At 50.7% G+C, this 20,403-nt stretch overlaps 2 protein-coding genes across 4 annotated transcripts in view; both read right to left on the bottom strand.

The window, feature by feature from the left end:
* The window catches only part of CEMIP (cell migration inducing hyaluronidase 1), a 908,751-nt gene extending 890,721 nt beyond the window's left edge, over window positions 1–18,030 (bottom strand). The window contains exon 1 of the mRNA XM_085644720.1: window positions 17,894–18,030. The gene's annotated coding sequence lies outside the window, so the exon portion shown is untranslated. The remainder of the gene's footprint in view (window positions 1–17,893) is intronic.
* Window positions 1–20,403, bottom strand: part of LOC146860776 (cell surface hyaluronidase-like) — a 665,184-nt gene that overhangs the window by 481,069 nt on the left and 163,712 nt on the right. For all 3 annotated transcript variants that reach the window (XR_014978861.1, XM_085644718.1, XM_085644719.1), the window contains exons 4-5: window positions 9,640–9,780; window positions 3,881–4,436 (exon numbers count right to left, since the gene is read on the bottom strand). Coding sequence is in view for 2 of the 3 variants with exons in the window: in XM_085644718.1 (XP_085500844.1) it covers window positions 3,881–4,436; window positions 9,640–9,780 (697 nt within the window). In the remaining variant the exon portion in view is untranslated. The remainder of the gene's footprint in view (window positions 1–3,880; window positions 4,437–9,639; window positions 9,781–20,403) is intronic.

Genomic DNA, 20,403 nt, shown 5'->3' with positions numbered 1-20,403 from the left:
TGGTGGGGAGGAGGAGGAGAGAGGGTGGAGCTTTGTGGGTGAGAGCTGATGGGGCTCAGGCGTGGGCAAGGAGGAGAGACAATGATGGAACACCATGGCATGGGTGAATAGGACACAGGGTGACAGAGGGAGAGATAAGGACATGTGACAGAGCAACACAAGTGCATAGAATAGGTACATAAAAGGACAAGCCAACAAACTAACAGGGCCAGCAGAGTCAATGGTCTGGCTTGGCTCAAAGAGCCCACGTACGAGCTGAGCCCTGAAAATGTTTGGCACGTAAATCTTACAAGAAACACCTTATAAACTATGATAAAGTTTCTTCAGAATTAAGCAAATGTATTTCTTTAATAAATGCAAAGAAAAACCACAAGAGACTTTTGTATAGCACACATCTTGAACACGCATATTTGACTTTGCTCTTTTATGTAAACATAAAGAAAAAGCGGGCTCGTGAAATAAAATATTCGCCTAGAATCACATAATTTGGTCACGCGGGGATGCAGGGATTGATCCCAGGTGTTCTAGTTTCCCATTGTGCAAGTAAGCCACTAGGTGAGCATCTCTTTTTCTGTCTCGAGTGCATCACATTATAGAGTGGGAGGCAAGAAGAAGCCACATGTAGGCTTGGCTCGTTTTTAGCTCGAGGGTCCAAGAAGACCTTGAACTGAGCCAGAGCCAGGCATCAGGGCTCGAGCCATCACTGGGTCGCCCACCTCTACCGGCAGAGGCGGTGGATGGGGCAAAAGGTCAGGAGAGACGGAGGCAAAGAGACACACAGTTTATTTGGGAAGAGGTGGGTGAGTAGTGGCAACCATGGTAACTACAGTGCACCCTGTTCCAACATGGCAGTGTATACATTTGGATCAGTGGTCTAAGTGCAAAAAAGAGTTTGTGAACCGTGATATATGGACAAACCGTGGGGGGGGGGGGGGGGGGAGCAGAAAGGATGATGGTAAGCGGGGGTGGAGGTGAAAGTTGACAGTGTGGATAGAGAGAACTCACAGCCTAAGCCTTCTACCAACTATAATGTAAAAAACGAAAACTACAAGCTCCATACCGTAAACCACTGTTAACAGAAAATCAGACCTGGATGAAGTCGTCACACCGGACATGAGGCCTTCTGCCGGCCTTCATGGCTTTGCATGTGAAAGAAGCAGTCACAGGTTTTGAAGAGATCACGCGCTTTAAGGACATTCAAGGTGATTCTGTGGAGTGGGAGAGATGGCCTTTCAAGCACAGATGTGTGCATCAAAATGTTATCAGTCAAACATTTACACTAACCTTGAAGGAAGGGACCAGTTAACAGGGAATATTGCCCAGCACGGTGAAACCACCAGGGAAAGGGCCCTGACACTCCAGCCCTCCTGTGATAAGGTCTGCAGCAGGAGCATGGCATGTCTGAACAGCTGTGATCCTCTGTGCGGGCTCTTCTACAGGCTCGGCACAGGCTCTTCAGTGGATTCCCGAGGTGCAATGCACGGCTTTTTCACAAAGTGTATGAACTGATTTGCAGTAATGATATTAGTATGGGAACGCTGATCCTGTAGGTACTATTACATCTGCAGCCCTGGGAATATTAGCAGAAAGTTAATCAGTCCAACATTTAGTGGGACTATAACTGTAATAGAAAGTTAGCTTCAGCCATAAGTGCATTCGCTTTCCTGGGGCTGTAATTGAAGACAGAAATCTCTGAATATCTTCTGCTGCCGGGCCGGGAGGGGCAGACTCCACTTCTGTGACTTCTTTGAACATCAGTGCAAACACCTGCGCCCTCTAGTGGCTATGACACTAGATTCCACAGCATAAACAAGCATTTGCAAAGCCAAAAGGTCTGATTTAATGCGCTAACATGGTTTGTTAAATGTAAACCACAAACTATCTCAGATGCTGAGAAGATTACCTACAACTAAAGAGAAAAAGGACAAGGTTAAATCAGCCAGGTTTTGATGGCTTTCCTGAACTTAATAAGTGAAGGGTTGGAACCAATAGAAGTGAGGAGAGAATTCCACAGTTTACCGGGCTCAAAAGAGAAGCTCTGTCTCCAAAGGTGACTGTTCTGGTGAAGGGAACTACTAGCGGAAACTGCATTGCCAAACCTTAGGCTTTGTTAAGACGATAGAGATGAAGCTTGGAAGTCAGGAATTGAGGGCTGTGGTGGTGCACTATTTTGTGGAAAATAGTGAGTGCACTATGGGCTATTCTCGAGTAGATGGTGAGCCAGTACAGGGAATTTAGTAGCTGAATAATCTTATACCCTCTAGACATGCCTATGAAAAGCCAAGCTGCAGCATTTTGTACCAGATGGAGGATGTAAAGAAGTGTTCCCAATGCAACCAGATGGATGGAAACAGCATCTGTGCATACCTGTATTTGCTTGTGGTAGCTCATTAAAGGCAGACCTGTTGGCTTTGGCAAATCTTTTTTACGTACAAACAGAGGATCAAGACGAATGGATATGAGACAAATGGAGAAGACGGGCAAATTCATACATGGCAAAAACCATTTGGAAATAAACTTAAATGGAACTTCAATTAGAAAGACACAGACGGGAAAGAACAAAGTGGACAACAGACTGGGAAAACAAGCACATGCGTCCTGACTAGAACATTAAAATAGCGTACTGCTGAAAAACAATTAAATCAAAAAATATATATGTATACATTGAAAGCATGAGATAAAAAGTTTAATGTATGATGATTCAGTGTACTCTTGAGATGTAAAATAGTCCCGCGTGTATTACAATTCATGCACAGTATCAAAGGTGGAATGATACACCAACAGCCATTAGCGTGATGTAAGAGGGAAATACTGCTCTGAGTATAGCCAAAGACCACTTTATGTATATTCTAAAGAACTGATCACAATAGGACTCTTAGACAGCTACAATGACACACAAGATCTATATTTTGAAACACAATGTAAAAATAGGTCTTACTGACCTAAAAAAAAAATACCTCCAACCAAGACCTTTTGGAGAATCTAGTTTTTTTTTAGAATATAGTGAGTGGTCTGACAGGTTGCTCCTATTGCCATGGGTGGATACAGGGAAGCTTTGCCAAGCGGGTGCCAGGTTGATAACCATCTTGTAAAGCTTTTTATTTTTGAAGAATAAACTCCCAGAGTGGGAGTTATTCATGAGAAGTGTCAATATTAATGACTCCATTGTGCAAGGAGTTTTTCCCTGCATGTGGGGGCCATTGAGCGATTTCCCAAACCACAATGCCTCACGTGGCGAGCGCCAGACAGAGAATTCTAGTGACAGTTGCCCTTCCCTAAATATGGCGGCGGCCTCACTATGATCTAATGACGCTGTATCAGGAGTGCTGCCAAGTCAGAGATTTAAAATGGCAGAGCCCTCTGGCGTCTCGCCATTGGGCACCCAGTGCTTCGGCCAGCTCTAAGCAGAGCAGAGGGAGTAAGAGTTTGGTAGGGTGGGAGCATCGCCTCTCTACGGCGTTTCTCCTGCTTTGCCAAACTCTGACTAACTGTATCTGTCTCGTCCACGCCAATGCAAAACTGACTAGTAATACATATGCTCCTATTTGCGAAGGGATAATATTCTCTCTGCAAAAAGGAATGTTTATTCAGAAGTTTATCAACCAGAGGGCTCTAGTCCTTGCTTTTATAAACGATTCTTAGTCATGCCTTTGAAGACATGCCCCGTTTACTAACCCACTCAACCACTTCTTCCATCATTTTCATCCCATTTAAAGTAGACACAGAGGACTGGAAGGAAGGGGAAGAGATGGAGATGAGGGACATGGAAAGGAGGGTTTAGGGAAATGTGTAATGTAGATTGTGACTGGCAGGGAAAGAGACAGGGAGAGAAACATTGAGCAATGCTGTCTGAGAGAAGAGCCCTCAGCTGTCCTCTTACCTGTAGCCCAGGTGAATGATGTCTTTGCTTCTTAGAGTATCCCTGAGGAAATGCCGTGTGTCCAGGCTCAGGCTCTTAGCTGCTGAGTCTCCTACTGCCACAGCCACCACTCTGCCCACACTCTGCCTGGCCAGGAAGGCCTTGAGCCTCTGGCCTTCATCTTCTGACAGGTGGGTATCAAAGCGCTCTGCTGCCAGCACCTGGCCCGTCTCCCCATCTATAACACGCATGTTGAGCCCGCGGCTGCCCCAGCGCTTCTCCCACCGGTAGGCCCCGTGGGGTAAACCTCCAGCATGGAGTGTCCTGTCCAGCAATGTCCAGGACAGACTCTTCTCTCCATGGAGCTCCAGGATGCCACCAGCATCGACTCCCAGAAACTTGAGGCCAAAGTCGGGCACCTCGCTTCGCTCTGCTGCACGCCCGTACAAGGAGATGGTGGCGTTCGATCGGTAGGGGCACCTCGCAGAGCCAATGTGCAGAGCGCCCCCATTTCGAATGAGGAGGTACTGTGTCCGCAGGGTGAGGGACTTCTGGGATTCTGCAAAAATGAGGGCCCCTGGAACAGAGACAGGGGGTTGAAACACAAGGCAACACAGCACCAGTATACCACACAGTCCACTGCCAGAGCATCCAAAAGGTACACTGTCAACCCCATTAGTAATATGGGCGGCACACAGAACTCCGAGACACAGACCTGCCTGCCAGAGCATGCACCCAGACACCCTCCAACCAACAAGGAAACTTGGAGCACCACTATATTAAAAGAGCATGGCCGGCTTTAGCCATTGTGGGGCCTGGTGCGATAATCTTTGTTGTCGTCCCCCAGCCCCAGTGACCTTCTTCTCCAAAGATCCTCTCACTGCCACCCTCCAATGGTGCCTCTCTCTCCATAGTCACTCTCTCGCATGTATTTACATTTTTATTGCGCTAATCATACCAATGTATAGCATCCAAGAACTTTACATCACACATACATTATCACAGAGACAATGAATCATACAAGTGTGTAACTCAAAGTAGAGGAAATATTACATAACACAATGAGGACTTCAAGGTGTAGAAGTCACATGTCATAAGAGTGCTTGGTCTGGAGAAGCACAAACTCTGGATTTAAAACTTAACTCATTGGTTGGGGTTGTCTTTGCTAACAAAAGGATCGCTGGGAAAAAACACTAATACACTGAGTTATCTAAAAAATATATCATTCTTGGTGTGAAAGTTACATGTGCAGCAGGCACATTAACCCTGTGTGTCACTTTATAATGAATCAAAACTGCAAGTAGATAAAACTCAGCCATCTCCAGCAGGCATGTTTATTATTGCCTGGAAATTACTGGGCACACAAGGAACTTTGCAGCAGCTGTTTTAACCCAATCGGATATTTGGAAAAAAATCACCTCCCGTCCGCCCCCGAGCTGATTTTTCAGTGCAGCGGCACCGATCACATAGCTAGCCCTAAAGCGGGCACTGTCAAGCAGCCCGGCCAGGGCAGATAAGAGCGGCGGGGCCGGGTGGGAGGGGGATTTCGACGGACAATGATGAGGGGAAATTCATTATTTAATTTTCCCTCGTCCTCGTCCGAAATATCCCCCCAGCCGGCCCCACCGCCCCACCGCTCTTACCTGCATGGGTCGCGGCAGCTGTAAAGGAGCCCTGCCTGCCCCTGAGATACCACCCCTGTTAATGCCTCCATACTTTTGTCGAACTCAGTTAGGGGGGTTCGTTTAGTGAATGATGTCACAATTGTTCTCAAAACCCCAGGCGACATCATCAAACAAAGCAACATTGTTGATTGTTAGAGATGCACAACTGGGGAAAGAGAACTGCGTGATTTTGCTCTGCACTGGGTGTGCCCTTCCAGGGCGGCTCTTTGGGGTGTCCAGGAGTGTTCCAAGTATCCATTTCTGCCGCCTCCCTTTGTCCACGGTATGCCGTGGTTTAGTTCAAGGATTGCCACTGAACCGATTGCTTCTGCCTGCTGCATAGAGGGTCCATAGTTTCTGAAACAACGCACTGCACAAACTTAGACTAAAACGTGCAATCCCAGTGGTGGAGCAAGCATGCCATGGGCCTTGGCGCAAGCGAGGAAAATGTCTCCTTTGATTGCTGTTGGGAAAGGAAAAAACAGCAATTGACAGAGTTCAATTCGCCCCTAGGGCTCAGGGCCCTCGTTCAACTGCACCTGTGGTAGCCACGCCCCAAGTCCATCCGTTGCTCTCTTCACTTGTGTAAAATACCATATGTCGGTTGGCATACACTAATCTATTTTAGAATTCAGAGTCCATCACTTCATTTGAAAAGGAAAAAAGGGGGCAGGGGTGTTAGGAGACCTTCGCTGAATGCTGGGATTGCAAAATGCCAAAACTTTTAAATCTTGAGCCTGTTTGTCACCCCACTCTAAACTTTCTGTCACTTTATCTCACTTGCAAGCCCGTTTTTTAGGTCTCGCCTGACCCAGCGCATGCGCTGGTCTGGCGAGACTTTTTGTGAGGGCTCAAAAAAGTGCTACCATGGCCAGCCTAGAGCTACAGTGCATGTGTGCGGGCGCGTGCTTAGGAGCAGAGGCACCATATGGCAAACCTCGTCATGCTCATTAAGCGCCCGCGATCACTTTCACTTTCGCCCGCGATCACTTTCGCGGCGCCCCTTTGATGTTCTCGTTCAAAGAACATCAAACATCATAGAACATGTTGTTGTGTTAATATGTTGTTGTGTTAATGCTTTGCTGCGCCTGTTTGATTTTGAGATGCTTTTAGTATTACTGTTTTGTGACTTAAAGAACATCAAGGAAATGTTACTGTGAAACTGGACAACGTTCACAGTGTTTATTTCTGATCGCAGCGGCTACTTTATGTCCGTTGCACCACTCAGGGAGTCCTTTCGTTGGTGCTTTCATGAGGACATGATGAGGAAGCTGGAAACTTTTGGCACATTCTCTTTAAAAGCACAGCATGTTGGCGACTGGTTAATCGATTAAACCTATGTCGCGCTTTAGATCTCAAAGCGCTATGGTGGGTACAGCAGTTACAACTCATGAAATATGGGGTGCAACTCACAAGGAGGGGGCAGGTTTGAGTGCACATTGGCTGCAATCGAACTGTTAAGATGATGGGCTGTGTGTATCCATTATCAGCACTCAGTCTTTGCTAAGTGATCTTGTTTTGTTGTTGTGTCAATGCTTTGCTGCACCCGTTTGACTTACAACGTGCTTTCTCTTTCCAAAAACTTGATGTTTGTGTTCCTTTATTTTGAGATGCTTTTAGTATTACTGTCACACACACAACCACAACCACACACCCAACCACAACCACACACACAACCACAACCACACGCACAACCACACACACAACCACACACAACCACACACACACAACCACACACACACACAACCACACACACACACACAACCACACACATAACAACCACACAACCACACACACACAACCACACACACAACAACACACACAACCACAACCACACCCACAACCACACACACAACCACACACACAACCACAACCACACAAACAACCACACACACACACAACCACACCCACAACCACACCCACAACCACACACACACAACCACACACACAACCACAACCACACACACACAACCACATTCACACACAACCACACACACAACCACCCACACACAACCACACAACCACATACACACATAACCACACACCCACAACCACACACACACAACCACACACACAACCACACCCGCACCCGCACCCCACCCACAACTGCATCCACACACACAACCACGCACACCCACACACACACACACAACCACACACACACACACAACCACACACACACACACAACCACACACAACCACACACACACACACACAACCACACACACAATCACACCAAGCATTGGCATAGCCAATAGGTCTCACCTTTGGGACCTTATAAGTGTTTAGCCACGCAACAGTGGATGTGGTTGCACCAAGGATATTGTGCTGCATAACTAAATACTTTGAAGGTCCCAAAAGCGAGACCTATTGGCTATGCCAATGCTTGTTTAATCCTTGCTTACTGCCTTTACCACTGGTTTCCTATCTTTCTCTTCCTCCTTCTTTCTCTCTTTCCTGTCTTTATTCTCTGCCTCTCGGTGAAAGACTGGTTAAAATATGTAGAAGTCTGAAGCTCCTCCTCTTCTACTGCATCACTCGATGAGTTACGTCACGTGTTGTCTGACAAGGGATGGGTTCGGTTCTTGACATGAAAATGCTGCGAGACCAACAAAGTGGACTTGGCGTGCACTCTTGCTTGGCATTAGTGACCGAAAGACCTCTTCTGGCAATTTGCTGTTGCCCTGCCCTGGGATATGGATACTACACTGCAGAGTGATTGGGAGACTCACCTGCAAACATGCCAACCCTCCCGACTCAGGCGGGAGACGACGGATTTCAAGGCTAGTCCCCCGCCTCCTGATTCCTTCATTCAAAAGCTCGCATCCTCAGAGGGCTTCAGCCGGGACTGGTCTAGTGGGACTCGTAGTATTCACTGCCAGTAACCTGCTCCTGCAGGCCAGTGCACAATATTTTTGCACACACTCTCTGCCTGCCATAGCGCTTTCTCTGTGCTCCTGACAGGTAAGGGAAAAAACATGTATCTGCATTTCTGATATCCGATCCTGTACCAGCACACTTTCAAGTCCCATACAAGACAACAGACCCGATTTAGGCCTCGATAGAAGTCAATGGGAGAAAAACAATCTCTGTTCTTTTTCTAAAATCTCCCACTTTCCAGGGCCAGAGAGGTGCAAGGAGAGGATGAGGTATGTGAGGAGTAACCCAAAAAGAAGGGTTACGCTACTCAAGAAAACCTGCCACCAATAACCCACTGGCTGACATCCAGAAACCCACTAAAACCCCATCTGCCTGCCTTAGCTGAACCAGCCCACTCTTCAAGTTGACATTTAACAACACAGCGATGGCCCTTGCCTTTGCAAATCCCCACCAAGTCTTTGCCACTTCATCAAACTAACTTATCCTCCAGAGCTTAATTTGTAAAAAAAAAAAAGTAAATAGGTGCCAGGGCTCTTGTCAAGAGGCCATTGCACCTTGCACCACACATTGCCCCTTCCAGTGCTGCCAATGGCAGTACCAACACAATTACTATTCGCTATTCGTCACACTCCGACAAGTGTGACCATTCAGCCTATTCCAGGCCCCCAAAGCTTGGGCTTGGGTGGCAGTCAGTAGTAATTTTTCATGTATATTGAATTAATAAACAACTGTTGTTGTGCTCATCTTTAAATTAGATAGACAGCGCAACCATGTGGCAGACTCTTACAAGACCACTGTTGGCAACTAAGTGCTGGTGCCGAGCACTGGAATCCACCGGCTTAAATTAAGCACCGTCTGCTCAGTGTATGCATGGGATAGAGGACAAGGGCCAGTTTTACCGTTCTAACCCTTTTGGTACCTTGTAAATTATTGCTGGGGACACTTTACCTTAAGTGGGTTACTCATTCCTACTTGGACCGCCTGTCTCCAGTACTCCGCCCTTCACACCCAGACATGCACTGCCACCTCCTTATGCGCGCTGGCATGCGCCACTCCCCTATGCCATCCCCTAGCTTCTTCACACAAAGCCTTCAGCGCTGGTGCCATGCTCTGTCCCAGTTTCTTCCATGCACTGCCCTCCACGGTACACTGACCCCCTTTCCCCAGCGTTCGCCGTGTCCGGTTATGCACAAATGCCCATTAGCCAATGCTCGTGCCCCCTAGTGCCACCCTTACCTCCGTCCTCGATGAGCAGAGACTGGAAGGTGGCCGAGGACTCCAACCTGAGAGTGACGCCGTGGCCGATGACGGTGGACCTCCTGGCATTGTGCCCGGGGTGCCAGGGGATGGCATTGGGCCAGGTGTCCGGGCACACATCTGCAACACACTCGTGGTTAATCTGTGAACTTAACAGCGGCAGTGAGAGCGGAGCAGAGACGGGAAGTGACAGATACCGTGAGGGGACAGAGTAAAAGGAGTGAAGGAACAGAGGCACTGAGAGAATGAGAGAGGGAGGACTCGCGAGAGTGAGAGGCATGGGCCCTAGGAGAGTGAGAGTCAGGTGTCCTGGGAGAGACAGAGGACACGAGAGAGTGAGAGACGGAGCACCTGAGAGAGTGAGAGACAGGGGACTCGAAAGAGTGAGAGACAGGAGCCCTCGGAGACTGAGAGACAGGGGCCCTGTGAGAGACAGAGGACCCAAGAGAGTGAGAGACGGATAACCCAAGAGAGTGAGAGACGGAGGACCCGAGATAGTGAGAGACAGGAGCCCTCGGAGAGTGAGAGACAGGGGCCCTGTGAGAGACAGAGGACCCAAGAGAGTGACAGACGGAGGACCCGAGAGAGTGGGAGAAGGGAGACTCGAGAGAGTGAGAGACAGGGGACAGTGTGTGTGTGAGAGAGAGAGAGAGTGAGAGAGAGAGAGCGCAAGAGAGAGACAGGAGCCCTGGGAGAGTGAGAGACAGGGGCCCTGTGAGAGACAGAGGACCCAACAGAGTGAGAGACGGAGGACCCGAGAGAGTGAGAGACAGGGGACAGTGTGTGTGTGTGTGTGAGAGAGAGAGAGCGAGAGAGAGAGAGAGAGACAGGAGCACTGGGAGAGTGAGAGATAGGGGCCCTGTGAGAGACAGAGGACCCAATAGGGTGAGAGACGGAAGACCCGAGAGAGTGAGCGACAGAGGACCCGAGATAGTGAGAGACAGGAGCCTTCAGAGAGTGAGAGACAGAGGCCCTGTGAAAGACAGAGGACCCGAGAGAGTGGGAGACAGGGGACTCGAGAGAGTGAGAGACAGGGGACAGGGGACTCGAGAGAGTGAGAGTCAGGGGACACTGTGTGTGTGTGTGTGAGAGAGAGAGAGTGAGAGAGAGAGAGAGAGAGAGAGAGAGAGAGACAGGAGCCCTGAGAGAGTGAGAGATAGGGGCCCTGTGAGACACAGAGGACCCAATAGGGTGAGAGACGGAAGACCCGAGAGAGTGAGAGACTGAAGACCCGAGATAGTGAGAGACAGGGGACTCGAGAGAGTGGGAGACAGGGGACACTGTGTGTGTGAGAGAGAGAGAGAAAGAGAGACAGGGGACTCGGGAGAGTGAGAGACAGGGGCCCTGTGAGAGACAAGGGACTCGAAATAGTAAGAGACAGGGGACTCTAGAAAGTGAGAAAGAGAGGACCCGAAAGAGAGAGAGAGAGGAGCCCTGGGAGAGTGAGAGATAGGGGCCCTGTGACACACAGAGGACCCAATAGGGTGAGAGACGGAAGACCCGAGTGAGTGAGAGACAGAGGACCCAAGAGAGTGAGAGACGGAGAAACACACGGGGACTCGAGAGAGTGGGTAACAGGGGACACTGTGTGTGTGTGTGTGTGAGTGAGAGAGAAAGAGAGACAGGGGACTCTGGAGAGTGAGAGACAGGGGCCCTGTGAGAGACAGGGGACTCGAAATAGTAAGAGACAGGGGATTCTAGAAAGTGAGAAAGAGAGGACCGGTAAGAGTGAGAGATAGGGGCCCTGAGAGAGTGAGAGACAGAGGACCCGAGAGAGTGAGTGACAGGGGTAATGAGAAAATGTGGGGACAGAGGACCCGAGAGACAGAGACAGAGAACATGGGCGAGTGAGAGACAGAGTACTTGAGAGTGAGAAAAATAGGAGCTTAGAAATTGAGAAACATATGAGAGAATGGGGGGGAGACACCGAGAGAGCAAGAAACAGAGGCACGGGCAGAGTGAGAGACAGAGGCACTGAGAGGGTGAGAGGAATTGGGAGAATTAGGGGGACAGGGGGCCGGAGAGGCAGAGAGCATGCAAAAGGGAGAGGCAGAGACAATGGGAGAATGAAGGCACAGAGGCCTGAGAGTGCAACTCAATGGGGTAAGGGGGGCCGGGCCACTATGAAAGAGAGAAGACAGAGGCACGGAGTGGTGAGTGAGCAGAGGCACTGGGCGAGAGGGGGGTAGAGACACCGTGTGGTGAGGGGGCTGAGGCACTGGGCGAGAGGGGGGCAGAGACACCGTGTGGTGAGTGGGCTGAGGCACTTGAGAGAGGGGGCAGAAACACGGTGAGGGGATTGAGGCACTCGGAGAGGGGGGAGAGACACCGTGGGGTGAGGGGATTGAGGCACTAGGACAGAGGGGGGCAGAAACACCGAGGGCCGTGGGGTGAGGTGATTGGGGCGCTTAGTGGGGGGCAGAGGCACCGTGAGGTGAAGGGGTTGAGGCACTTGGAGACAGGGGGGCAGAGACACCGTGGGGTGAGGGGGTTAAGGCACTTGGAAAGGGAGGGGGCTGAGGCAGTGGGAGACTAGAGGACAGCGTACTGTGATTTGGCGGGAAGCGCACTGACAGAACGGGATGGCGTGGGTGGTCCATGCCGCGGACACCGAAGGATGCAGCAGCTACAGACAAACACAGCAGAGATGAGCGCGGCACCCACCTGATCCCTCGGGCATCCTCCGGGCACCTCCTCACAGCCGGCTCGCCATCTCACCCACGGCGCTCCAGTGACCGAGGGTTGAAAGTCAGGAGCAGAAAAAGAAATGAGAGGCAGGGGTCCATGTGGCTGACACTGAAGAGAGGTGGCGTGGGGGGGGAGGGGGGAGGGGAGAGGTCTTACACGGCAGAGACTTGGGCACGGGGGCCCATTAAATGAGGCCTCGAAGAGGCAGGGCACTGGACCTGAGACTAGTGAGGCATGGGTTCAGGGGTCTGAGGCCTCGGAGGCGTCTCTCCAAGAGACCTGGGGAGACATGGGCCAGGGAGACTGACATTAGTGAGACACGGGTTCAGTGCTTCTGACACCTGACAGACAGATGCCCACGATTTCATTATATCAGCATTAACAATCTTCCAATGACCCATGCTTCAGATATGTTTTAGAAATGAATAAGTGTCAGTGATTGTGTATGTGCTTAATTACCTGTATCACTAGTAATGTCTCAGATTCATTTTTAAAACCTGTCTGATGCAGACCTCATTGGGACATTGCTGATGTTCATGCATGACGAGTTCTCCAGGGCAGCTCCTGTGGTATTGCTGAGGCATCATGATAGGCCTGGGCCAAGGGAGTCTGTCACACTAGTGAGATATGGGTTCAAGAGGTCTGACACCTGAGAGACAGATGTCCAAGAACCAGGATTGACCTGGGCCAAGGGAGTCTGTCACACTAGTGAGATATGGGTTCAAGAGGTCTGACAACTGAGAGACAGATGTCCAAGAACCAGGATTGACCTGGGCCAAGGGAGTCTGTCACACTAGTGAGATATGGGTTCAAGAGGTCTGACAACTAAGAGACAGATGTCCAAGAACCAGGATTGACCTGGGCCAAGGGAGTCCGTCACACTAGTGAGATATGGGTTCAAGAGGTCTGACAACTGAGAGACAGATGTCCAAGAACCAGGATTGACCTGGGCCAAGGGAGTCTGTCACACTAGTGAGATAGGGGTTCAAGAGGTTTGACACCTGAGAGACAGATGTCCAAGAACCAGGATAGACCTGGGCCAAGGGAGTCTGTCACACTAGTGAGATATGGGTTCAAGAGGTCTGACAACTGAGAGACAGATGTCCAAGAACCAGGATTGACCTGGTCCAAGGGAGTCTGTCACACTAGTGAGATATGGGTTCAAGATGTCTGACACCTGAGAGACAGATGTCCAAGAACCAGGATTGACCTGGGCCAAGGGAGTCTGTCACACTAGTGAGATAGGGGTTCAAGAGGTCTGACACCTGAGAGACAGATGTCCAAGAACCAGGATAGACCTGGGCCAAGGGAGTCTGTCACACAAGTGAGATAGGGGTTCAAGAGGTCTGACAACTGAGAGACAGATGTCCAAGAACCAGGATAGATCCGTGCCAAGGGAGTCTGCCACTGGTGAGATGCCCAAGATGTCTGTCTGAGACGGAGAGACAGAAGTCTGACACTAGGGAGATGAGGAGGGGCATTGGCCCAGGTGTCTGACGCCGGTGAGACAGTGGTTCAGGAGGTCTGACACTCGATTGGCTCCTTGCCATGTGAACAGGTGTGGATCCAACAAGGTGAACAAAACTAGTCGAGAGGGGTCGGGAGGCCGGGATCCCTAAAAAGAGGTGGTTGTGCAGGGGGTGGGATTCTCTTCACATGTACATCCCTCCGGAGGTGGGCTGACACAGCCGCTGCCGAGGCACGGATCAGCAGCCGGGTGCCTGTGTCGGGCTCCTTCCAGCACCAGCGTCAGAGTCAGCGCGAACCCTGTGCTGGCTGACGGCAGACATTGACTGAAACACGGCGCAGCACCTGATGCACCGTGGTCCCTGAGACGGCCGCCTGCGCTGGTTGGGGCACCGGGAAATGGGAACCAGAGTCCGGGGGAGGGTAGAGGGAGTCAATCCAGAGAAGGCAGTTTCTGCACGTGAGGCCGGCCCCGACCTCACTTTCACGCTTTTCCTCGGTTCCTGTGAAGCCTGCAGCCACAGACCCCTTCCACACTCAAGTCTATTCAACTCACAGGCACCTCAACGGGGAATAACCCAGACTAACGCCGACGTCCCCAGGTGGACAATTGAGCTTTTAAAACCCACACCATCCATTCTAGCCGAATCAACCCAGACTGACCACTCAATCCAGAATAACAAGCACTGCCACCCGAGTTCGAATTACCCAGATTAACACATAGGCTAACACCTGAATCTGGAAGACCCAGACTAGCATCTATGTTCGGATAACACACACCGTCATTTCAATCCAGATTAACAGACTCACTTGAGTCCAGATTAACTAGACTGCCACCCGAGTCCGGATTGCCCAGAGCATCACTTCAATCCATATTAAAGCAGACCGTAAACGGGTCTATATTACCCAGACTGCTACCTGGTTCCGGATTGATTCAGAATGGAACCTCAATTCGGATTGCTCAAACTGCAGCTTCAATTCGGATTACCCAAACTGTCGCCTGAGTCCGGATTACCCAGATTGACCCCTGAGTTCAGATTACCCAGACTGATATCTGAGTCCGGATTACCCAGACTGGCACCTGAGTCCGGACTCACTCGTACTGCCATCGAGTCAGGATTACCCAGACTGCCACCTGAGTCTGGATCACCCAGACGGTCACCTCTATCTAGATTACCCAGACTGCCACATGAGTACAGAGTTCCCAGACTGGCACCTGAGTCTGAATTACCCAGACTGCCACCTCAGTCCGGATGACCCTGATTACATCCTGAGCCCAGACTCACTCACATTGCCACCAACTCCGGTTTACCCAGACTGCCACCTGTGTCCGGATTACCCAGACCGACACCTGAATACAGATTACCCAGACTGGCACCTGAGTCCGGACTCACTCATACTGCCACCGAGTCAGGATTACCCAGATTGTCCTCTGAATCTGAATTACCTAGACTGCCACCTCAGTCCAGATTACCCACCTGAGTCCAGACTCAAGATTACCCAGACTGCCACCTGTGTCCAGATTACTCAGACTGCCACCTGAGTACAGATTACCCAGACTGCCACCTGATTCCGGTTTACCCAGACTGCCACCCGAGTCTGAATTACCCAGACTGCGACCCGAGTCCAGATTAACCAGACTGCCACCTGATTCCAATTTACCTGGACTGCCACTCGAGTCCAGATTACCCAGACTGCCACCTGAGTCCGGATTACCCAGACTGCCACCTGAGTGTGAATTAACCAGACTGCCACCTGAGTCTGGATTACCCAGACTGCCACCCGAGTCTGAATTGCCCAGACTGCCACCCGAGTCCAGAATACCCAGACTGCCACCTGAGTCTGAATTACACAGACAGTCACCTCAATCTAGATTACCCAGACTGCCACCTGAGTCCAAATTTCCCAGACTGGCCCCTGAGTCGGAATTACCCTGATTACATCCTGAGCCCAGACTCACTCACACTGCCACCAACTCCCGATTACCCAGACTGCCACCTGTGTCTGGATTACCCAGACCGACACCTGAGTACAGATTACCCAGACTGGCACCTGAGTCCGGACTCACTCATACTGCCACCGAGTCAGGATAACCCAGACTGTTGCCTAAATCTGAATTACTTAGACTGCCACCTCAGTCCAGATTACCCACCCGAGTCCAGACTAAGTCACACTGCCCCCAGACTCAAAATTACCCAGACTGCCACCTGCGTCCAGATTACCCAGACTGCCACCTGAGTACAGATTACCCTGACTGCCACCTGATTCCGGTTTACCAAGACTGTCACCCGAGTCCGAATTACCCAGACTGCCACCTGAGTCCAGATTACCCAGACTGCCACCCGAGTCTGAATTACCCAGACTACCACCTGAGTCCAGATTACTCAGACTGCCACCTGAGTCCAGATTACCCAGACTGCCACCCAAAACCAGATTACCCAGACTGCCACCTGATTCCGGTTTACCCGGACTGCCACCCGAGTCCAGATTACCCAGACTGCCACCTGAGTCCGGATTACCCAGACTGCCACCCGAGTCTGAATTACCCAGACTGCCACCTGAGTCCAGATTACCCAGACTGCCACCTGAGTCCGGATTACCCAGACTGCCACCCGAGTCTGAATTACCCAGACTGCCATCCGAGTCCAGATTACCCAGACTGCCACCCTAGTCTGAATTACCCAGACTGCCACCAGAGTCCAGATTACCCAGACTGCCATTTGAGTCCGATTTACTCAGACTGCCACCTGAGTCCTGATTACACAGACTGGCACCGAACTCACTCATACTGCCACTTGAGTTCGGATTACCCAGATTGCCACCTGAGTCCAGATTACCCAGACTGCCACCCGAGTCCAGATTACCCAGACTGCCACCTGAGTCCGGATTACCCAGACTGCCACCCGAGTCTGAATTACCCAGACTGCCACCTGAGTCCAGATTACCCAGACTGCCACCTGAGTCCGGATTACCCAGACTGCCACCCGAGTCTGAATTACCCAGACTGCCATCCGAGTCCAGATTACCCAGACTGCCACCCTAGTCTGAATTACCCAGACTGCCACCAGAGTCCAGATTACCCAGACTGCCATTTGAGTCCGATTTACTCAGACTGCCACCTGAGTCCTGATTACACAGACTGGCACCGAACTCACTCATACTGCCACTTGAGTTCGGATTACCCAGATTGCCACCTGAGTCCAGATTACCTGGACTGCCTCCGGAGTCCAGATTACCCAGACTGCCACCTGAGTCCAGATTACCCGGACTGCCACCTGAGTCCAGATTACCCAGACTGCCACCTGAGTCCAGATTACCCAGACTGCCACCTGAGTCCACATTGCTATAGTGGCACCTGAGTCCGGATTACCCAGACTATCACCTGAGCCCGGACTGGCTATGGTGGCACCTGACTCCAAACTGCCCAAACTGTCCCCTGAGTACGGACTCGCTCACACTGCCACCTGAGTCTGAATTGAGTTGTGCTTCCAGTTCGTGTTTATCTCGCATTATTAGCACGTCGGCTGCTCCTGAAGGCACAGCGTCACACTGTCCCCATGTGTGCTTCCCCGGGTCCCACATCACAGCTCCGGCGCCGAGGAGGCTCCACTGAAGCTCTCATTCACGACAGGTGAACCCTGTAATAAAGCAAATTATAGCGCACAGACACAACATGACACGGCTGAACACACCGAGAGCTCCTTTCTGATCCGATCCGCAGATCACAGGTCAGGGAGTCAGTCTGCAGCCAAATTGGTGAGTAAGTGCTCATGTGATTGAGTGTTCAAGTGAGTGAGTGTCGCTCTATAACAAGCTCACTGATTGAGCTCTGAAAACGTTGCGGAGACTCCGGGGAAAACTGCACATTCAGATTTCGGAAGCACTGGAACATTTCGCTTGATGTATGATACCAGTAAAATACTGTGTCACGTGTGGTTTGTGTTGTGATAGCGCTAAAACACGGTTTCAGACAGCGCTACATATTCACAAAAACATCAATTACTGGAAGAAAACACGTCCAACATATACTGCAGGTTTGTTGGCCTCTCACTGAACGTATGACCAGTAATACACTCACCTCTGGGACGAGCGGTCTGTGAGGGGCTGTTCGCCGGACTGTGGTGCTTTGGTCTTCTGCTGCCGTCTGGAAATAGTTGGCAGTCTGTGACGCTATTCTGATGGCCGGCGGTAGTTACCCTGTGTGTGATGGTCAGTTCTCCGACCCCGGTTTCACGTGGGAGTCTGATCCGTGGTGTGTGGCACACTGATCCGTGTGGTCTGTGGTATCCTGAGCAGCGGGCGGTCTGTTTACTTCGATTTGTGCGTGGTCTGTGGCACGGTCTACTTTACTGTGGTCCTCGGTCTCTTACGTTCTACTCTGCGGTCTGTGGTGCTCCAGACACGGGGTCTGTGACTGCGAGGAGCATACCTCTCGGGGCGGCTCGGCTCCCGTTGCAGCCTCGCAGGCTCTGCTCTGTCCTGGCAGCGAGGGTGCCCACTCCCTGCGGTCTGTGGTCTCGGCACTTCTGAGCTCGGCTTCTGCCTGGTCCCAGGGGCAGCTCCTGGCGCGCAGTGAACTCAGCCCGGGGAGCCCGGAGCAGGCTGACGCTGAAGTGCACGGACTCCCTGTGGTCTGTGGCCTCGGTCTGTGCCGCGCACTCCCTCTCCCGGGCTCTGCTCCTGCTGACAGCCACCGCAGGTCCTGCACGCCGGCAGGTGAAGCTCCCTCCTCAGCCCGTCCACTACACCGCTGCAGAGTCCTGAGTGAGTGAGTTCTGGCCGCGCTTGCCGTGCACTGAGGGTACGGTGTGGCTCAGTCACTGAGGTCCGTCTGCAGGCTGCTCTCACGCGCCTTTATATATTCTCCTCCCACCTCTCTATATCTCTCCCTCCGAATTCCCTATCTCCGGACCTCCTTCCTTCCTCCTCCCCTTCTCCGAGCTCTCTTGGCATCTGCCCCCATCATGCCCCCACGGTTGCCTCATTTAACCCTCTCCCCGAAACCCCTCGTTGTCCTTCCCTCCCCTCTCCCTACTCTCAATACAGTTCCAATTCTTTTCTCTCTACCTTCCAGTCCTCCCTCTTTCCCTGAAGCACTCCCTTGTTCGACTCCCTTCTCCCTTTCTCTCCTCTTCCGTGGCTTCCTCGTCCCGCCATCGCCCCCACCCCCCTTCCATTCTTTCAGGTTGTCATCCTCTCGTGGTTGTGGTTAATTCTCACGCATTTAGCGTAGTCCGGCTGGCATAGCATCTCATTTCGTGGATTCCATCGGGAATTCCTAACACAACCCCACCCTCTTGCTGCCCCTGCTTCTCCCCTTGGTGTTTTGTTACTTTTACCCCACCTCATTTGCCCCCTGTCCCTTGTGGCGCCTCCTCAAGGCATGCATTGCCCCAGCTCTGGATATGAAGAGTGCGTGGGGTGTAACTTAAAGGGCATTTGAATGATGTTATTCTATGGCCGCTGCGTTTTCTGCATAATAATGGACTTGCCGCACTCGCCACATAATCACATAATCCTCCATCTGCTACATACCCGGCAGACGTCGACATTACAAAATGTATGTAGCTCAAATGGATCGAATGTCACATGGTTCCACAACCTTACAGACGATTTGCAAAGGCTAACTGATCACTTCTCAGTTGCGGTTTCCTGTATTCAGGTCTAAGACTAGCACCAAATAGATGACACTTTTGCCCAGTCAGTATGAATGTGTTAAAATGACAAATAGTGAAATACCGCTGCCACAGCATGTGCTACACTAAGTATTTACATCTGTCAGACCATATTGATTACATTAATCAACAACACACAATGAGTTTAAAAAACATGCAGCAGCATTAAAACATACAAATTATAAAGCTTTTCAATAAAACAATCACATTCGATTTTATAATAAAAGATCCACCAATTTTAGGGTACAATAGCACCCAAAAACTGGCAAACGATTGGAGGAAGTGACCCGTGCAAGTTTAGCGCATGGAGAGGTGCAAAAAGTGCAGTTTGCTAGCCGGTGCTAAGTTTTTTTAATCTTCTGAACCAAGCTGCTTGGAGGTATCTGGACACATAATACTCCACCATTTGGTTGGTGTGCTGGTGTCTGTTTTAAAGATCTTCTGTGTTTTCCAGTGGTGTCTAAACCCCAGTACTAAGCAAAGTGGTTTGATCCATTTTAATCGCTTCTGCCTGTACGCAGGGCAAAAGAAAAGTATATTCTCAACACTTTCCTAATTATCATTGCATACGGGGCATGTACCATGATCAGCGGCGGCCGGGACAGGTAAGCGTGGTGCGTCAGGGCGAAGCGGGCCGAGGTGGGAGGTGGGGAAGTCGACAGGTGACAGAATAGGTTTAATTAAATAAATAAATAAATAAATAATATTCTTTCCTCTGTCTGTCGACTTTCCCCACCACCACACCCTGCCCCGCCCCACCGTGCTTACCTGTGCCGGCCACCATTGACCATAACCTGACTTTGCACCAAGTCAGCTATTCATAAAAGATGTTAAAGGAAAAGTTCACTGACTGAGTTGCATGTACAATTTCCTGGAAAGCAGGTTTTGCAAGTAATCTAAAAGTTCCTCAAAT

This window comes from Triturus cristatus, chromosome 3_1, assembly GCF_964204655.1.
Source record: "Triturus cristatus chromosome 3_1, aTriCri1.1, whole genome shotgun sequence".
In the NCBI taxonomy this organism is placed as follows: Eukaryota; Metazoa; Chordata; class Amphibia; order Caudata; family Salamandridae; genus Triturus; species Triturus cristatus.
This window is presented reverse-complemented; position numbering and strand designations above follow the sequence as displayed.